At 46.6% G+C, this 20,687-nt stretch overlaps 1 protein-coding gene across 1 annotated transcript in view; it reads right to left on the bottom strand.

The window, feature by feature from the left end:
• Nucleotides 1-4,043: 4,043 nt before the first annotated feature.
• The window catches only part of ABHD16A (abhydrolase domain containing 16A, phospholipase), a 41,481-nt gene continuing 24,837 nt past the window's right edge, over nucleotides 4,044-20,687 (bottom strand). The window contains exons 15-20 of the mRNA XM_083492516.1: nucleotides 18,907-18,963; nucleotides 18,622-18,684; nucleotides 17,529-17,605; nucleotides 8,883-8,981; nucleotides 7,370-7,416; nucleotides 4,044-4,375 (exon numbers count right to left, since the gene is read on the bottom strand). Coding sequence (XP_083348642.1) covers nucleotides 4,292-4,375; nucleotides 7,370-7,416; nucleotides 8,883-8,981; nucleotides 17,529-17,605; nucleotides 18,622-18,684; nucleotides 18,907-18,963 — 427 coding nt within the window. The 3' untranslated portion in view covers nucleotides 4,044-4,291. The remainder of the gene's footprint in view (nucleotides 4,376-7,369; nucleotides 7,417-8,882; nucleotides 8,982-17,528; nucleotides 17,606-18,621; nucleotides 18,685-18,906; nucleotides 18,964-20,687) is intronic.

The following is a 20,687-nucleotide window of genomic DNA, read 5'->3' as shown; positions in this document are numbered from 1 at the left end:
GGGCCCTCATAAAACCAGCAGTTTAAAATTCAGCTCATTTTACCACTTGGGCAGACCCTTTTAGCAAACAGAGGCCACACCTCCACTATACATGTAAAGTATTATGCTGCTGCTTTTTATAGTCATGGCTCCCCTCCCAAAAGAATCTTGGGAACTGTAGTTTGTTATGGGTGCTGAGGGTTGTTAGAAAACCCCTATTCCTCCTCCCAGAGCTACGATTCCCAGAGTGCTTTAGCAACCAATCCCTCTTCCTAGGGAACTCTGGGAATTGTAGCTCCGAGGGGAATAGATAGCCCCCTCCCAAGAACTCATAGAATCATAGAGTTGGAAGAGACCACAAGGGCCATCGAGTCCAACCCCCTGCCAAGCAGGAAACACCATCAGAGCACTCCTGACATATGGTTGTCAAGCCTCTGCTTAAAGACCTCCAAAGTAGGAGACTCCACCACACTCCTTGGCAGCAAATTCCACTGTCAAACAGCTCTTACTGTCAGGAAGTTCTTCCTAATGTTTAGGTGGAATCTTCTTTCTTGTAGTTTGGATCCATTGCTCCGTGTCCGCATCTCTGGAGCAGCAGAAAACAACCTTTCTCCCTCCTCTATATGACATCCTTTTATATATTTGAACATGGCTATCATATCACCCCTTAACCTCCTCTTCTCCAGGCTAAACATGCCCAGCTCCCTTAGCTGTACCTCATAAGGCATCGTTTCCAGGCCTTTGACCATTTTGGTTGCCCTCCTCTGGACACGTTCCAGTTTGTCAGTGTCCTTCTTGAACTGTGGTGCCCAGAACTGGACACAGTACTCCAGGTGAGGTCTGACCAGAGCAGAATACAGTGGCACTATTACTTCCCTTGATCTAGATGCTATACTCCTATTGATGCAGCCCAGAATTGCATTGGCTTTTTTAGCTGCCGCACCACACTGTTGGCTCTGCACCTTTAACAAACTACAATTCCCAGGATGGTAAAGCCATGACTGATAAAAGTGGTATCATAGTGCCTTGAACGTATAGTACAAAGATGGCCAAGCAGCAAAATGAGGACACCGTTAACAGGGAGCAAATGAACAGTTTCATTATATGACTTGTGGGAGATGCAACAAAATGGCGCAGTATGGAATGTTACTTTCCGGGATCCCTGCCCACCCCTTTCAAAAAAAGTTGTTAGCATCCTGCGGCTACTAAACTGGCCTGTTTTTGCCTAACTCTGCTTTTCTGCAACAAGGGCACCTGCAAACTTGCAAGCGGAATGAGGGTCTAAAAAGAGAGACGTTAAAAGTGCCAATGAATGAAGCCAAACTTTTTTGCTGTTGCCATATTCTAGGTTTTACAAGAACATATAGGACCCAGGAGGGGGACTGCCATCGTGAACAGTGCAATATTGTTTGTTTCAGCACTTAAGAGATGCTCCAAGCGGCTGCAGCTGTGTGCCCTGGAAGTGGTACCTATTCTGCTGTGCAGTCTTTCAGGAGCATTTGCTGACCTTGCATAAACTGGATTTTATGCCGAATCACCGTTTTGAGCAGTGCGGAACCACAGAGAGCTGTAACAAGGGCATTAAGCTATGCACACATTGGCCCACCTAACGCTGCTTCTCTAGTCATGTTTGGTGGTACTGTTATATCCTTCGACCTCAACACTCTTTTACTTCTGTTGGCGTAGCCTAGAATTGTATTAGTCCCGTTTTTCATTTTCATTTTGCTGAGCTTTGGGATGTTGGAAGAGAAAACCCACTTTCTGGGAACTAAAGGAAGCACTGAAGCAGAATTGGTGCAGCGGGTGAGTTCATAGCCTGTGTCCGTTCTCTCGGGCCGAAGCCTGGCCAGGGGTATCTCTGCCTCACTTGCTGCCAGAGCTGGCCCAAGACATTTTGGCGCCTGAGGCAAACCCAAATAATGATATTTGCACCCTGCCAGGGAACAATGGGTGAGTGAATATCTAATAATAATAATAATAATAATATCTTTATTGTCATTGCCCCCTTCGGGGACAACGAAATTACTTAACTGCTCCATAAAAACACTAATTAAACAATACAGTATAATACAGCAAGGGAGATTAGATGACTTTCAAAGTCTGGGCTTCCCATTCAGGGCCGAGATCGCTCTGGAGAAGAAGCTGTTCTTAAGACGGCTTGTTCTTGTCTTCATCGTCCTGTATCTCCGTCCCGACGGCAAGAGCTCGAAGAGACAGTGACCAGGAGGCGATGGATCTTTTACTATGTCCAGTGCCTTCCTATGGCACCTTGTGGCATAAATCTGCTCTAAGGTGGAGAGTGGGCAGCCAACAATGCTTTCTGCTGCCTTAACAACCCTGCACAACCCCATCCTGTCCCGGGTAGTACAGCTTCCGTACCACACACATAAGCCATAAGTGAGCACGCTCTCAATGGCACAGTGATAGAAGGCAAGCAGCAGTTTCTACATCAGGAACAAGGCGGGTGGGAATCAAATCAAGCTCACCTGATATCTGAACTGGGAATCAAAGGCCATCAAGGGGGGAAAGGAGCCTAGGAGACCCCTGAGGGCAGCCCCCACCAGTGGGCAGAGACCAGCAGGGCCTCCATACCAATGGTCCAGGCTGGCGCCCCAGTAAGGTCAAGTTGGTGCTGCTAAGACAGCAAAAACAAGGCAGGAGGCAGCTCTTACGATTTACCAGTCTCTGCAGCCACAGCAGGCGCTGCGATTCCCCATTGGTTTGACTTCATCCCCAAAGGCGCAATCCCCTGTCTTTTAAGACAGACAGATGCCTACCATATCGCTGTGCACTGCCCTGGTATTTTGCAAGAGGGTGGTGCATATAAATACTATTTTAAACCAACAGAACCCATAATTCGTGGCTGGTAACGGTCAGCAACCTTTTCCTCGTTTACCTAAATGTGTCTTAAAAGCACTCAAGTTGGTGGCCACCTGGTCAGAGGAGCTTCCCCCATCTTCAACCTCAGCCCTGCTAAGCTGGTTTGAGGAGGAAGGTAAGAAAATAGCTACAAGATGCCCCACTTAATGCCAGTGTTAAAAAGAATCATCTCTTCCCTCCTTCTCCAGAGAACTGCCTTAGGTAGTTTGTTCTTCTGCTTCTTTGGCAATCACTTGTGAGTCCGTAAGTGACTGTGGAGGCCAATTCTGGATCCACACATCCTTCCACAGTGGAGACACAGGTTTCCGGGCAGGAGTTGATCACGGTGTGGATTTGCCAAGCGTGCCTTCCTCTTAGCACATTTCTCCCTTTCATCCCAAGTTTAAGCGTCTTCAAAGCCCACAGCAACTTTGGTAAAGGCTGTTCTCCAATTAGAGCGCTTGCAGCTCAGTGTTTCCCAGTTGTCAGTGTTTATACTACCTTTTTAATATTTGCCTTGAGAGAGTCTTTATTTTGTTGACTACCAGCATTACGCTTTCCATTTTTTAGTTTGGAATAGAGTACAGTGGTGCCTCGCAAGACGAAAAGAATCCGTTCTGTGATTCTCTTCGTCTAACGGTTTTTTCGTCTTGCGAAGCAAGCCCATTGAAGGATTAGCGGATTAGTGCTATTAGCGGCTTATCTGCTGATCGGATCAGCTGATAAGCGGCTTAGAAAAAGGGGGGGGAAGGGAAAAAAAACAGCAGGAACTCGCAAGACATTGTCGTCTTGCGAAGCAAGCCCATAGGAAATTCGTTTTGCGAAGCACCTCCAAAACGGAAAACTCTTTCGTCTAGCGAGTTTTCCGTCTTGCGAGGCATTCGTCTTGCGGGGCACCACTGTAGTTGCTTTGGAAGACGATCATCAGGCATCCACACAACATGACCAGTCCAACCAAGTTGATGTTGAAGAATCATTGCTTCGACATTGGTGATCTTTGCTTCTTCCAGTATACACTGGCATTAGTTCGCCTGTCTTCGCAAGTGATGTGAATTCTTTTTCGGAGACACCGTTAATGGAATCTTATGAGGAGAGAGGGCGTTTATAAGTGGTCCATGTTTCACAAGCATACAGTAAGGCTGGCAGACCCCCTACTCACCACCCACCTTTCCCAAGTTACATGGGCCAGGAAAAGACTCGGTAAGTATAAAAAAATACCATCTTTATTGTGAACCTCTACAACTGTGTGTGGTTTTATTTTCTGGGCGAAGGAGGGTGTTGGAGGATAAATATTACAGGGGAGAGGAAGCAGATTTACAGCTTGCAGTAGGAGGGTAGCAGAGATGGTCAGACTCACTCACACACGCACACACACAAGAAAAGCAGATGCACTACGTTGGGTGGTCAGGTATCAATACAGGAGGCCTTGACTGGCGCAGGGGTGATGGAGGTGCTATAAGCTCCAAGGGAGGTGGAATTCCTGGGGAGGGAGCGGTGTGCAGTGCGTTGCTTCAAAATTTTGGAGGTGCTTCCGGGCCTGTGGAGTGAGAAGGAGAGAAAACAAGGTTAAAATGGATTTCCAATGACAGGATGAGGAAGGCAGTGGGGAAACAAACATGGAAACTCGGGCAACGGAAGCAGTAATCCTCTAGTTTTGCCGGAGAATCAGTAACCAATTGTGAGGACACGGGGAGAGGAATGGAAGGAGACAATCTGAGGGCAGAATGTACAGGAAAAGATGCTGAGCTTTGTGATAAAGTATCTCTGCTGCTCTCCACACCCCCCCAAACTGGTCAGAGGTGAAACTAGGGGTGGGCAAATTTCTCCTTTCTCCTGTCTTTAGTTCACAATGTTTCTGCACAGTTTGCAATTTTGTTTTATTCTTTTAAAAGTTTCCACAAAAATTTTCTTTCTCCTAATCAACAGGGTTTTGCATACAATTATGCCTAATAATTTTTTTTGCAAGCAATTCCCCCTGTGAACACATTTTTGTATGTTATTTTCACTAATATGTGCATTTGTACACACTTTCCCTTTATACACACACACATACACGATTGGAGAAGAATGAATTTCGAAGGAGAGTAGTGTTTTGGTTTGTGTGTTGGGAAGCACAAATTATATTAAAGTAAGAACAAACTCCTCCCTCCTCCCCAGAACTGCTTTTGCTGCCTGCTGGGCAGACCACAATCTTCTACTTTTTTGAAGATCACTCGTGGGCTGAGTAAGATTGTCTTCCATGAACACGGTCTTAACAGTGAGTCTGTAAGTGACTGTGGAGGCCAATTCTGGATCCACACGTCCTTCCACAGTGGGGACATTGGTTTCCAGGTGGGAGTTGATCAAGGTGAGGGTTTGCCAAGTGTGCCTTCCTCTTAGTACGTTTCTCCCTTTCGTCCTGAGTTCGAGCGTCTTCAAAGCCCACGACACCTTCGGTAAACTGGAGCACTTGCAGGCCAGAGTTTCCCAATTATCGGTGTTTATACTACATTTTTAAAGATTTGCCTTTTGTTGACCACCAGCATTACGCTTTCCACTTTTAAGTTCGGAATAGAGTAGTTGCTTTGGAAGATGATAATCAGGGATCCGAACAACATGACCAGTCCAACCAAGTTGATGCTGAAGAATCATTGCTTCGACACTGGTGATCTTTGCTTCTTCTAGTACACTGGTATTAGTTTGCCTGTCTTCCCAAGTGATGTGAAATTTTTTTCAGAGAGACCTTTGATGGAATCTCTCGAGGAGTTGGACATGGCGTTTATAAGTGGTCCAGTTTCACAAGCATACAGTAAAGTTGGTAGGACAACAGCTTTGTAAACAAGCATTTTGGTTTTGCTTGGCTGCCTGCTGGGCAGACCACAATACCAGCTCACAGACCACTGCTTCCTGGGGCCCTTTCCTTTGAGGCCAGTTCCACCTACACTGAACCCAGGCAAGGGCTGATGGCGACTGCCACACCTACTTCAAGAAGGATTTGCCCCCTTCATGCCAAAAGGGCCATTTCAAGCCAAGTCAGCAATGATGGAAGAGGCCATATGCTGCATTTGGTCTATATATTGATGGACTCCAACTCCCAACATCCCTGACCACTGGCCATGCTGACTATGTTTGTTGGGAGCTGGGAGTCCAGTAAGATCTGGTGATGTCCCCAATCCCTGACCTAGAGGAAGAGGATTCCATCACATCTGCCAGGGCTTTCCAAACTTGGGTCTCCAGTTGTGTTTGGACTACAGTTCCCATCATCCCTGAACACTGGTCCTACAAGCTAGGGATGATGGGAGTTGTAGTCCAAAAGCAGCTGGAGACCCAAGTTTGGAAAGCCCTGGCTAAGTCGGTAGAACATGAGATGCTTAAATCTCAGGACCATTGAACGCAATGCTTTGAAAGAAAATGTGATGAAAATGATGTATAGGTGGTATATTACCCCTGTGAAATTAGCTAAGATGTATCAAATAAGTAATAAATGTTGGAAATGTAAAGAAAAGGAAGGAACTTTTTATCACATGTGGTGGGAATGTAAAAAAGTGAAAAACCTCTGGGAAATGATATATAATGAGATGAAAAAGATGTTGATATATATATTTATTAAGAAACCAGCAGCATTTTTACTTGGCATTGTAGGAGATGATATTAATAGACAGGATTGTAAAGTTGGTTTTATATGCAATGACGGCAGCAAGAATATTATTGGCACAAAAATGGAAGCAAGAAGAACTACCGATGAAAGAAGAATGGAGGACGAAATTGATGGACTATGCAGAATTAGATAAATTTAACAGGAAGGATTCGAAACCTGCGGGACCAGAGATTCTTAGAAGACTGGAGTAAATATATGAACTACCATATTTTTTGCTCTATAAGACTCACTTTTTCCCTCCTAAAAAGTAAGTGGAAATGTGTGTGTGTGTGTTATGGAGCGAATGCAGGCTGTGCAGCTATCCCAGAAGCCAGAACAGCAAGAGGCCATCCCAGAAGCCAGATCCCTCTTGCTATTCTGGCTTCTGAGATTCAGAATTATTTTTTTCTTGTTTTCCTCCTCTAGGTGCGTCTTGTGGTCTGGTGCGTCTTATAGAGCGAAAAATACGGCACTTGAAAAGTAATAGTAATGAACAGATCATGCTAGTAGGATTGCAAGAAGTTTTGTAAGGAGGATTATTGGAAATAATTACAAGTAAGACTATGAGGCGAATTATTAGTTAACGATAATTAAGAGTAATAGAGAAAACTAAGAAATGCAGAATAAGTGATAAAGAACAGAAAATCATCAGAGGTGTTGACGGAAGTCAAAAGTATAAGATAAGAAGTTATATTATATGAATGTTGGAAATGATATGTCAAAAAACTAATTATAATAAATCTCAGGACCATTCACTGCCTGGCATCCTGGGGATGATGCTGCAGACAGGACCTCGAGATCTGAAGAGCTTTGTGGTCTTTCATCATGGAAAGCTGTATACAAGAAGCCTAAATAAACAGAAAGCCCTAACTCCGACAGGGCAATTGAGGAGGGGCAAAATGACTCGGAACTCACCAGGAACAGTGCAAGCTGCCGTCTTCCTTCAGATGTCATGTCATCACCTTGTTTGAAAAAAAAAGAATAAAGGGATGAGGTTAGCAGGATTGAAACAGGCAGCCGGGACTGGTATGGCCAGCCCCACACAGTCCAGCTTGCCTCTTCTACGGGGATAATTTGATACCACAAAATGTGGGGATAGATGGCTTTAAAACTGCAACATTTATTACCCACTGCACATCTGTACAGATACCAGAGGGGTTACGGGAGATGCAACACCACACAAACCACGATAACAAAACCACAGAACAGCCAGCTCTCAGCCCACAAGAGAAGCTAAAACTGCAAAGCAGGTTAATAAGAAAGCCAAGGTAATTTTAAGCTGTTTTAGTATTTTAACTTTTGATTGTTTTAAAGTAGGCGTAGGCAAACTCAGCCCTCCAGATGTTTTCGGACTACAACTCCCATCCTCCCTGACCACTGGTCCTGCTAGCTAGGGATGATGGGAGCTGTAGTCCCAAAACATCTGGAGGGCTGAGTTTGCCTATGCCTCTTTTAAAGTATGGTTGCTATCTTTTCCTGATTTCATGGTTTCATCTATTTGTAAACCGCCACAGCGGGTGGCGCTGTGGTCTAAACCACTCAGCCTCTCAGGCTTGCCAAACGCAAGGTCGGCGGTTCAAATCCCTGTGATGGGGTGAGCTCTGTCCCAGCTCCTTCCCACATAGCAGTTCGAAAGCACACCAGCACAAGTAGATAAATAGGTACCACTGCGGCGGGAAGGTAAACAGCATTTCCGTGTGCTCTGGTTTCCGTCACAGTGTCCCATTGCACCAGAAGCAGATTAGTCATGCTGGCCACATGACTCGGAAAGCTATCTGTGGACAAACACCGGCTCCCTCGGCCTGAAAGCGAGATGAGCGCAGCAACCCCATAGTCAAATTTGATTGGACTTAACCATCCTGGGGTCCTTTACCTTTCCCTAAACCGCTTTGGGGTTTTGTTTTACAATCAGGCAGTGCATAAGTTTTATGAAATAAATAACCCAGGGAAGTCAAACTGTATATTTTTATTGGGAAACTTATTTAATCTGCATGATTGTTAAAAAATTCAAAAATTATATATACAGCTGACCAGTTTCTTGCATTATCTGCTCCACTTGGGACCCATTCCTAAAGTTTTCAACTTCCTCGTGGATAATTGCCGCTCAATTCCCCCCCTTTCAAATAGTCTTCATTGGCACCTCTTATACCCACCCATTCCAGCGTTGAGTGGTCTGTCCTAAACTCCCAATTGGCCAAATTACGTTCAAAGGGACTGGTGGCTCCAAGTTCGCCACTGGCTAATTCCAGGACAGGTACCAAGAAGGACAACGCCCCCGGCCAATCATCCTCATCCTTACTCTTCTAGCGGCTAACGTGGCCACTAGCCAGTTCAAACCCGATTGGTCATTATTCCATAACCCCGTTTCCATTTCCCTTCCTCGTTATTCCCTCCTGGTTGCTCTTTCCCCCTCTAGAACAGGCCTCACCGACACTCCAGGGAAAATCTTCTCCGTCTTCGGCTTTGTACGACTTCAGGACAGACAGGCACCAGTCGTCCTCCACTTCGTAGCGGCTATAAACAGAGGCTGCAGGGGCAAGGAAGAAGAGGTTAGTGCGGACGAGGGCCTGGCTGCCTGAAGGTTTTCAGAGCCAACTGCGCTGCCCTAGCAGCCAAATGGCAAGTTTACTGGCACACTGTGGAACATCGTGGAATTCTAGTTTATCTATTAACCTTTTCTTCCTTGCAGATGCGGTTAATTTGGGTCCAACTTTAGCCCCACTCTCTCTCTCATCTTTGGCCACACACCTTATTTTTAAAAAGACAACTGAGCACGCCAATAGGGAATGTATTTCAGCTGACAGGCTGCATTCTCTGCTAGGCAACCTTCCAGCATCCATATGCCGGTGGTGGGCAGGGCCAGGGAAACGGGAGTATTTAAAAAAAATAAAAATCTTTGCACAGTGGAAAAGTTTTGATAAACATTCCCACGTTCCTCTCTCGCCATCCATTCAGGCAAGCAAGAGGTGTTGTCAGTGTTAATCAGGGTTCACAGACACATTCCAGCCAGGCAAAGTTGTATGGTCCAGGGAGAGTCTGTCAGAATGGTTGCATACAGCTCCCGGTCCAGAAGTCACTCCCCACGCTATTGTAGAGAGAGTGCTATTCCCTTCTGTTGAGCGACTGCAGCTGTCAAAAGAGCGAGGCGGCAGTAAATCACACCGTTTAAAGTTGGAATTAGAGTGGTACCTCGGGTTACAGATGCTTCAGGTTACAGACTCTGCTAACCCGGAAATAGTGCCTCAGGTTAAGAACTTTGCTTCAGGATGAGAACAGAAATTGCGCAGCGGCAGCGGGAGGCCACATTAGCTAAAATGGTACCTCGAGACTTTTAAATTATTTTACCTCTGTTAGAAGTTTTTAATTGTTTTACTCCCACGGCTGGCCTGTCGGGGCCAATATACGTATCAACAAGGATATTCAAACCTTCTGCCCGCAGCTGATTAGTAACGCCGCCTTGAAAACTGGATTATGCTGAGGAGTAGTGGAGGAGGAGTAGTAGAGACGTTGTGCCCGTAACAGATAAGTTTTCTTCTATCTCTGTTTATCTCTACTTTGAACCTCCGTGGTTAGTGAGACAGCGACAAATGGGTTATGGCAAGCGACCAAGATCTGCTGAGAAAGGTTGCTCACCTCCAAGAGTAAAGCAGTCGAAGCTTGAATCTCCCCCACCTTCTACTAATAATTGCAAAACAGAGCAAGTAATTGTTTCTGCGGTCGAAATATACAACCGCTTTTGGCCTCTGTATGATCAAGGAGAGTTGGAAAAGCTAGCTGATTCAGCGGGGGATGGAAGCCATAGGGAAGCCCTCCTCCCTGACCCCTCAATCACATCTCCGCCATTAAAACGGGACGCATTAGGGCAAACTGCCCATGAATTAGTACCTGATCAAATACAACTGGTTATCAGGACTTTAAGCTTCATTTTCAAGGAATTGGAGGGGATTTCATTGTCATTGAACAAACTTTCACGGGCCCTTCTGGCCCACTTACCTTCCTCAACTGAGCTATCTAATTTGCATCAATCTCCTGTGCAGCTTGTAAGCGCCTTAAAGAGACAGCCTGATCAGAAAACTCATCTTAAGAGCTCAAGACGCTGGTCGCCACTGCCCCAAAGGAATAAGCAATCCTTGATTTTTCAACCTAATAAAATATGTCTATCCATTTTTTCCCGTGACGCCCCCAGACTTAGGTGGAATAACCTGAGGATGGCTAGAGGGTACCTACGTGATTTGCTAAATATTCCTTTCTTCCAGATAGATCTTATATCTGTAGTACCCCTAAATGCCACGCCCTGGCCAAGGAAATTTATGCTCTCCTTCCAGTCTGCAAGGATCCCACATCTTCTTGCAAGACAGAAAGATCGGCTGGCACCCTGGGAGATTGTAACAACAAGAGTCTTTAAGGACACGAGTGTTAAACCTCTTTTTGCCAACATCTCAACCGGCAATGGACGCTCGTTTCCTCCTTCTGTTCCTATATCAAAGGGAAAAACATCTAGCCGGGTACCCCCTGGTCCATCTGCGTTCTCAAGTGCCCATCTAGCTACGTTGAGGAATGATTCAATTGCAAGCGGAGATTGGAATATCCCTGAAGAGAGAAATCTTATCTTCTCTTATCAAAAACTCCCTTCAGAAGAACAGCAGGCTATTCTTGATAGATTGGATCTACTCAAACAAAGACTCCTATCGCAAGGGGACCCCTCTATTCCGATGAGTGGGGAGAGCAGGCGCTCCACGTCCCACAAGGTGTCTCCATCAAATGCCTTGATAATCTCTCAACCTGCTACCTTGTTACCCCCTACTGACCTGAATCAGCAGTCACCTGTTGTCCAACAGCACCATTCCTCCGTGGAGGATGTCGATAAACTTAATACTCCCGTCTTTGACCTTAAGTCTAATCAAAATAGGGAAGCTGAGGATTCCTTTGCCTCAATGCCTGAGCTAGAATCTACCCTGTCTGAAGATCACCAGGAAATGACTATGCATGTACCATCCCCACGTTCACGTTCTTCTATACATTTGCGTGACAATTCTTCTCCATCTGCGCAGCAACTACAAGTGATGGCTGGAACACCTCTCAGCGCTACCCTGGTTAAGACTGACAACCCTGACGGATCTACTAGTATAGCCCATCAAAGACTTGCTACTACTCACCTTAATGAACAACACCCGACCTCACCAACCTTGTCTAATTCTTCCTCCTCGGCAAAGCCCTTCCTGCCTGTTAATGTTACCAAATCATCGATCCAATCAACACAGAAGAAGACTTTATCCGCACAAACTAAAATTACTGATTTCCTTATGGGTCCTCGCTCTACCCCCAAGAACCCATTAATCAACCCAAAGTGACAATTACCGGGACAGCATAAGGACCCGACATTATCAATACTTAGCTGGAACATTGCTGGTTGGAGATCCAAGAAATCAGACCCCGAATTCAGGAAGTACATAAATTCATTTAACATCATCCTATTCCAAGAAACATGGGACGAGGAAGAGATTACCATAGACGGCTTCGATCTTCTAACACTTCCGGCCTCCCCTTCCTTGAAAGGTGGTCGCCCCAAAGGGGGTCTTCTGATTGGGATCTCACTCCAACTTCGAGCCAAATTCACTCTGGTACGGGCTTCCCCGCCTTTTGCTCTATCTGGACTGATCGTAGAAGGGAAGTCCTCATTACTAATTACTAATGTTTACCTCCCCCCCGAAGGCTCAACACCCGATCTTGAATGGAGATGGGAATCATTTGAAAATCACCTATTGTCATGTCATACCAAATGCCCAAACTCGTACTCCTTAATTGGGGGTGACTTTAATGCTCGAATTGCCACAAATTGGGACCTACTAACCAAGTCCAAATGGTGGACTCCCCCATGTTTGGACAACTTTGACTTAGAACATACTAGAATTAGAACTTCAAAGGACAACAGAGTAAACAAAGCTGGAGTGACCCTTTATCAAATGGCCATTCGCCTGAATTTAGTATTCTTGAACGGCACCTTCCCCCCCGATATACCGGGGGAGTTCACTCACCTGGGACCAGCATCTAACAGTGTTATCGATTACTTCTTGATCTCCGCAAATTTGGCCGTCAGCGTACTTTCCTTCCAAGTCGAAAACCAACATTTCAGTGATCACCTCCCAATAGTGACCACTTTGTCATTGTTCCGGCGCCAGAAGGACTATAAACACTCAGTCCTTCTGGAAACTTCATCAGCGATCAAAATAAGAGGGATCAAATGGTCCGAGGCCGTGGCCCAAAAATACCAGGATTTTTTCCATAGGGAAATCACTGCCTATCTACCTCAAATAACTACTGATTTACAAGATTCCAGTTCGGTTTTGAATCTTTTTAACCTTCTTATAACAAACCTCACCATTTTTTTTACATCACCTCCTCAGAAGGCGAAAGTGGCGCATTGTAGTGCTGGGGCCCCTTGGTTTAACACCTCTTGCAAGCTAGCAAGATCCCTTCTTCGCGCCATCTATAATGAATATAAAAACTCAAATGCCCAGGCTTTACCATCCTCCTATTTACAAGCCAAAAGAGCATACAAACAGACTTTAAAGCTGGCCAAACGTGAGTGGTATCTAAAGCGTTGGCGAGCCTTGATTGCGGCCTCTAGATCCCGCAGACCACAGGAATTTTGGGCCTTGATAAACAAAAGAGGAAGGAAGTACCCACTGACGATTATCCCTGCGCCCACATGGGAACAATTCTTGAGTAAATATTTCTCCTTGGCAGAGGAATCCAACTCATCCACGGAATTCCGAGCTGACCATCTACCTTTGTGGCCCTCTACCGACCCAGACCTGATAATGAACTTGATATTAGATCTGAAAACGGGCAAAGCCCCCGGGCCGGATCTAGTCCCTGCTGAGGCTATTGTTGCGCAACCGAGGTGGTGGGCTGAAATCCTGGCCAAAGTCTTTGATGCGATTAATTCTACGGGGCTTATCCCTAGGTCATGGAAGATGGCCGTGATCGTGCCAGTCCATAAAAAAGGTCCCCCTGCTGACCCGGAGAACTATCGGAACATCAGCCTTTTGTCTATCATCGGGAAAATCTATGCAAAATTTTTGCTGTCTAAGCTGTCCCATTGGGCAAACGACTCAAATTTGATTGGCCATGAGCAAGCGGGCTTTAGGAACAACTATTCGACCACTGACCATATGGTAATTATGTATCATCTTGCCAAGAAATATTCTGCCCCGAGTCGGGGGCGCCTATGTGTCGCTTTCATAGACCTAAAGGCCGCCTTCGACAGTATCCCAAGAAACTGTCTATGGAAGAAATTAGAAAGATGGGGCATAGATAGAAGGCTGTTATGGCTTATAATTCAATTACACCACGGGTCGTCAGCTAGAGTGAGACTCACACCGGCGGGAAACTTATCCAACGAGATCCCAATAAATAGAGGTGTGCGCCAAGGCTGCATTTTGGCCCCACTCCTCTTTAACTTGTTTATTAGCGATATGAGGCTCTTTCTGAATGAGTCTCAAGCCAACATCCATGCCCCCCGCCTAGCTGATTTTCGTTGCCCTCTGCTTCTATATGCCGATGATGCAGCGCTCCTCTCCTACTCTAGAGTCGGTCTATGCAGAGCTCTAAAGATTTTTGCGGCTTACTGCAAACTTAACCATCTGACTATTAATCATGGGAAATCCAAAGTCCTGGTCTTTACCAGGTCTCGGAAAACTTACAGCTGGAAGTTAGATGGAGTCCAACTAGAACAGGTTTTCAAATTTAAATACCTAGGAGTCTTTTTTCATTACAACCTAAGCTGGAAGCCACAGATTCAGTATCTACTAAACAAAGGGAAAACAATACTCTATTCTCTGCTCCAATTTTTTGCGGCCGACGGAGCCTCCCACATCCCTTCTGCTTTGAAGGTATACCACGCAAAAGTGGTTTCCACTCTCTGTTATGCTGCCCCGCTCTGGGCCCCAGGGTCCAATTTAACATCGCTTGGGACATTACAGAATCAGTTTCTCCGTCGCCTCCTGAAACTCCCCATGTGTGTGAGCAACGCAGCCATACGCTTGGAGTTAAGGATTGCATCATTGGAGACCGTCATCTGGAAGCGAGTCTTTGGCTACTGGCTGTCCAGCTGGCATAGGCTTCCCGACCATTACCTTTTTCAGTGCCTCTGGCGAGACGACTTTGTCAATCCGTGGGTAGGAAAAATCCATGCCAAACTCCTGAGCATCGGAATTTCTCCAGCGGACTCCCTAAAGATGAACTTATGCTCAGCCAAAAGCCTTATAGAGCAAAGATTAGCAGACATTGAATATCAACACAACCTGGCTTGGGGTGGGGGTGTTTGCTCCACCAGGTATCACGGAATAACCCCACCACTTGGCCTTCCAGCATACATGTCATCTCTTTCATCTGTTCCACACCGACTTGCATTTATTCGTGCAAGGTTCAATGTCCTTCCATCGAACCTGCTGAGCCACAGATTTTCTAAGGGTTTGGTGTCTCCGTTATGCGTGTGTGACGGGAAAACTGTTGAATCTCTTCCACATATAATGTTCAACTGCCCCCTACATAGCATAGCCAGGACTAAATTCCTAGGTCCTGCTCTACTGTGCTTGGTGGGCCGGCCTGTTGAGTCACACGCCGCACTACTTTTGCAGGATACAGATCCCTCGGTAACTCTGCAGGTGGCGAGATTCCTGAACGCTGTTATCTCACACACAAAAACAACTAAAAAACAACAACAACACCAAAACTAATTGGACAGTTACGATGAGAGTGCATGTCGGACCTCGTCTTCAGTTTCTTTTTCTGTGATCCGTCCCTTGGAGCTCTCTGGGCCCCAAGCTGTTATTTGGCTCTGCTCATTGACCCACCCTAGTACCGTGATGTTCACCCTTTGGTGTCGAATATATCGGTCCTTATGCCTCTGTGTTTTTATGTTTGTACATATTTTATGGGCTAATAGCCGTAAATAAATAAATAAATGGTACCTCAGGTTAAGAACAATTTCAGGTTAAGAACAGACCTCCAGAACGAATTAAGTTCTTAACCCGAGGTACTGTTAGGATATTTCCGTTCCACCTTAAAAGGGAGCAGGCTTTGTGAGTCACAGAGTCTGCGTATTTCCTGTTCACAGGAAGTTTATGTTTTGTCTATTGCTTTCGTTTCTCTCTCTGTGCCTGAGACACCGAAGCAGGCAGTCATGTTTTCTTTGTTCTGACCAACGCTGAATAAACTTGTAAATAATGCTCTCCTGCGTGCATCTTTCGCTGTGTGAATTCTGCTGATAGGGCGTGCATCAGCTCTGGAATGTGGCAAGCTATTTCTGGAGCTCGTGTCGCTAATTGCTGATACTGTATCTACGAGAGATCGATAGATCGTCCGGAGGCGACGTGGAGTCATGATGGACTATGTCTCCCTGGCAGTATCCCAACAGGTACCACTGTAACTATTAGTAAAAAACCCCACGATCTTCACTTGACTGAGCGTCAGACCAGACGAGCACAGCAGCTCATTCCGGTAGGTCTTACCCCAGGGCTTCCTCAACCTCGGCCCTCCAGATGTTTTTGGCCTACAACTCCCATGATCCCTAGCTAGCAGGACCAGCGGTCAGGGATGATGGGAATTGTAGTCTGAAAACATCTGGAGGGCTGAGGTTGCGGAAGCCTGCCTTACCGCATGCATCAGTTGCAGAGACTGAAAGTCCCCGCTTCCCCACAGGTGTCTAAGACCCCTCTTCTCCAGAGCTTTTCCCAAGCAATCGGAGACTGCGCCTGTATGCAGCCAATCTCTCCCCCGCCCTTTTCATGCCTTGTCTGGTTCTGGGATTCCAGTGCGGGAGGGAGCTTGTCGCAAAAGGGAGAGACACCGGTGACTCTACACCAGCCTGACTTATGCCCAGAATGGTCCCAAAAATGATGATGGGCGGTTGCTTCCCAGACGTTAGTGCCCCTCCCCAGCCTGAACCCTTATAAATCAAGTGCAGCCCCACCTCATTTGGCAAAATGCCAAAAACACAGGCCTAAAAAGTTTTTTAAAAAGAAGACATTTGAAGCTTTCGGAGGGCCTTCTGTACCGCTGCTAACTTTTACGCTGGTCCGCAGTACCTAGCCTAACCTAAGGCACTATTGCAGATTTGCACAAGGATAGGTAACATGAAGGGACATGGGTGGTGCTGTGGGTTAAACCACAGAGCCTAGGACTAGCCGATCAGAAGGTTGGCGGTTCGAATCCCCATGACGGGGTGAGCTCCTGTTGCTCGGTCCCTGCTCCTGCCAACCTAGCAGTTCAAAAGCACGTCAAAGTGCAAGTAGATAAATAGGTACCGCTCCAGTGGGAAGGTAAACGGAGTTTCCGTGCGCTGCTCTGGTTTGCCAGAAGTGGCTTAGTCATGCTGGCCACATGACCCGGAAGCTGTACGCCGGCTCCCTCGGCCAGTAAAGCGAGATGAGCAGCGCAACCCCAGAGTTGGTCACGCCTGGACCTAATGGTCAGGGGTCCTTTTACCTTTACCTTAGGTAACGTGATATGGTCAAAGGCCTGGAATCGATGCCTTATGAGGAACGGCTAAGGGAGCTGGGCATGTTTAGCCTGGAGAAGAGGAGGTTAAGGGGTGATATGATAGCCATGATCAAATTTATAAAAGGATGTCACATAGAGGAGGGAGAAAGGTTGTTTTCTGCTGCTCCAGAGAAGCGGACACGGAGCAATGGATCCAAACTACAAGAAAGAAGATTCCACCTAAACATTAGGAAGAACTTCCTGACAGTAAGAGCTGTTCGACAGTGGAATTTGCTGCCAAGGAGTGTGGTGGAGTCTCCTACTTTGGAGGTCTTTAAGCAGAGGCTTGACAACCATATGTCAGGAGTGCTCTGATGGTGTTTCCTGCTTGGCAGGGGGTTGGACTCGATGGCCCTTGTGGTTTCTTCCAACTCTATGATTCTATGATATTAGCCTCCAGATGTTGTGGCGCCCAAACTTCCATCAGACCACTGCTCATGCTGGTTGGGGCCGATGGGAGGTTTGTAGCTCACCAGACCTGGAGGAGGACCATGCTGTCTGCTCCTGTCCTGGCATTTGCCAACTTTACCTTCCTCCATGGGGGTGGAAGCCTCCAGCCATTCTCGTACGACTCGGATGCCCTCTTCGGCCATGACTTTGGGATACCTGGAGGCAGGGAGAAGCTTGTTGAAACGGATCACAGCCAGCAACAACAAAGAAGGATTAGAAGCGAGGAGAGTCGGTGTTGGGTGCAGAGGGAAGGGCAGCGACACAGAGGAGAAGTTAAGAGAGGGTGAAAAAATGGGGTTACCAAAATATCAGGGTATGTGGCTACCCTGCAGAGACATCACCTTGCCAACAAAGGTCCGTATAGTTAAAGCTATGGTTTCCCCAGTAGCGATGTATGGAAGTGAGAGCTGGACCATAAAGAAGGCTGATCGCCGAAGAATTGATGCTTTTGAATTATGGTGCTGGAGGAGACTCTTGAGAGTCCCATGGACTGTAAGAAGATCAAACCTATCCATTCTTAAGGAAATCAGCCCTGAGTGCTCACTGGAAGGACAGATCCTGAAGCTGAGGCTCCAATACATTGGCCATCTCATGAGAAGAGAAGACTCCCTGGACAAGACCCTGATGCTGGGAAAGATGGAGGGCACAAGGAGAAGGGGACGACAGAGGACAAGATGGTTGGACAGTGTTCTTGAAGCTACCAGCATGAGTTTGACCAAACTGCGGGAGGTGGTGGAAGACAGGAGTGCCTGGCGTGCTCTGGCCCATGGGGTCATGAAGATTCTGACACGAATAAACGACTAAACAACAACAACAATGTGGCTACATGTCAACCCACAAAAGCGCCACGTAATTGATTTTCAGAACCTTTTCAAGTTAGTGGGAATTTGCTGCCCAGGAGTGTGGTGGAGTCTCCTTCTTTGGAGGTCTTTAAGCAGAGGCTTGACAACCATATGTCAGGAGTGCTCTGATGGTGTTTCCTGCTTGGCAGGGGGTTGGACTCGATGGCCCTTGTGGTCTATTCCAACTCTATGATTCTATGATTCTATGAAAATGGGTTTTAGCTTCGCCCTGGCAGTAGTCATGTCACACAGGAGAAAATGTGAGAGCAAGGGAACCGACAATAATTTTGAGATGGTGCAGCTGGGACTGTGATTTCAACATCTGCTCACCTGTGCTGTAACAACTTCAAAAGCAAATCATTCCCTCTGTTGGACATGATGTCTTCAGGAACCCTAGAGAACCAGAAGTGCATAGAGTTAGGACTGTATTACTCTTGTGTATTCTACCAAAGATGACACGGTTTCCCCCTAGGCCATCCTCTTCTCTGAGGGACAGCAATTATGTAGAAGCAACATTTCCATTATCTCATCGTTCACATCTCAGCTGGGACAGGTACGGCTTAGCAATGCCGGCCGGATAGCAGGCTATTTTTCTCCACTGCAGTTTTTACTCACGTCGTAGTGATGATCTCATCTTTGGTTCTGCGCACCAGCAACACGGGGCCCTGGTATCTGAAGAGGAGGAGACCGTGTCAAGGCACATGCGTTGTATTAAGAGTGTATGCTGCTGCTGAAGCTAAGCTAACTGGGCTCAACGAGACAAATGACTGGGAGATTGGCTAGAAGCCATAGGCACGCTGCACTGCAGTTCTCCAAAAGAAGAGCAAACTGTCCGAGTAAACCAACCCAAAATATCCTATGTGAAGCAGATACTGGCACGGTTCAGGCAATCATATCCTGTGGAGAAAGACCGTTTGGCTCCTCCCTTTCCACAATGAAACCAAGAAGCTTCTAAGTACAGTGGTACCTCAGGTTACATACACTTCAGGTTACATGCGCTTCAGGTTACAGACTCCGCTGACCCAGAAATAGTACCTTGGGTTAAGAACTTTGCTTCAGGATGAGAACAAAAATCGCACGGCGGCAGCAGGAGGCCCCATTAGCTAAAGTGGTACCTCGGGTTAACAACAGTTTCAGGTTAAGAACAGAGCTCCAGAATGAATTAAGTACTTAACCCGAGGTACCACTGTAATTCTAACTTCCTGTTCTGTCCAAAGCAAGAAACTATGGTTTGGAACACGTCAGGATCACAAACCACAGCTGAAAGTTGATGCTGAGATTTTGGCTTGTTCCCAAGCTGGTAACTGCAGCCTCCCAGTATGGATGAAAATGGGAATCTGTGGTCGGAAACGTCTTGGTTTAATCGTGTCTTAATGCGAAGGGATCTCACGGCAGGTCCACACATATCTTGGCTTAAAAAGCTGAGATGTGGTGGCCTAAACACAACCGCTGAGTCTGTTGAATTCATGTAACCTAGCTAGCGAAGGGTGCTCATGTGCTATCTTGTGGGGACCTGGGGCCAAATTCCAGCTGAAAGCAGACGCTGTGATGATTGTAACCACCAAATGTCCAAACCTCGATTTGGAGGCTGGCAACTCACACAGCTTTCATTTTAACTAGGATCAAATTTCTGGTCCTTGGTGGCTCTGAGGGAAAGCATCTAGGAAAGTACTATGTGGATCAGCAACATGGTACACCCCAGTTGTCTTTGGGACCGCAATGCCAAGAGCATGCCAATGGATGATGGGAGATGTAGTCCGGCAATATCTGAAAGGCACCAGGCAGCTGAAGGCTAGTAGAAGGCAAAGACTCAAAGTCGGTCTCAGACAGAATTTCCAGCAGCACGGGAAGAGGTCTCTATCCCTTCTCATTCTGCACAGGATCTGCGTGCCATCCAAATGTTAACACATGGTTATTTCTTTACATTAGCCTATTGGTCTGGCCACAACAGCTAAAATACAGCATGTGTGGTACTAGATTTCCGTCTTGCTACAGACCGACCCTCCCTTGTTCCACAACACAATCTCAATAACTCCCCAATCCCAGTACCACCAGATCTCTCTCCTCAGCACACCAATCAGACAAAACGTTTCTGCGAGCTGAGGGAATCCAGCATTTTGTAACCAAGCCAAATCTGCCCTGGCTCCATTTCTTTCTCCCTCCCCCCCACAAAGTATTCCTGGTGATTTGGGGATCCCAGCTACTGCTCCGATAAAAGTGACAACCGTTCAGCTGAAGGGTTTAATATTTAACACCACGTGTTTTCCAAGCTGCCTTTCAAAGATAAAGCCGCCCGACCGGCAACAAGCCTGAAATTTCATTACAATCGATTCCACCAGAGAGCAATCTGTGCGATGCAATAAAAGCTTTCAGTCAAAAGCCAAGGAAACAGGCCG

This window comes from Podarcis liolepis (assembly GCF_965112155.1).
Source record: "Podarcis liolepis genome assembly, chromosome: 2".
Lineage (NCBI taxonomy): Eukaryota > Metazoa > Chordata > Lepidosauria > Squamata > Lacertidae > Podarcis > Podarcis liolepis.
This window is presented reverse-complemented; position numbering and strand designations above follow the sequence as displayed.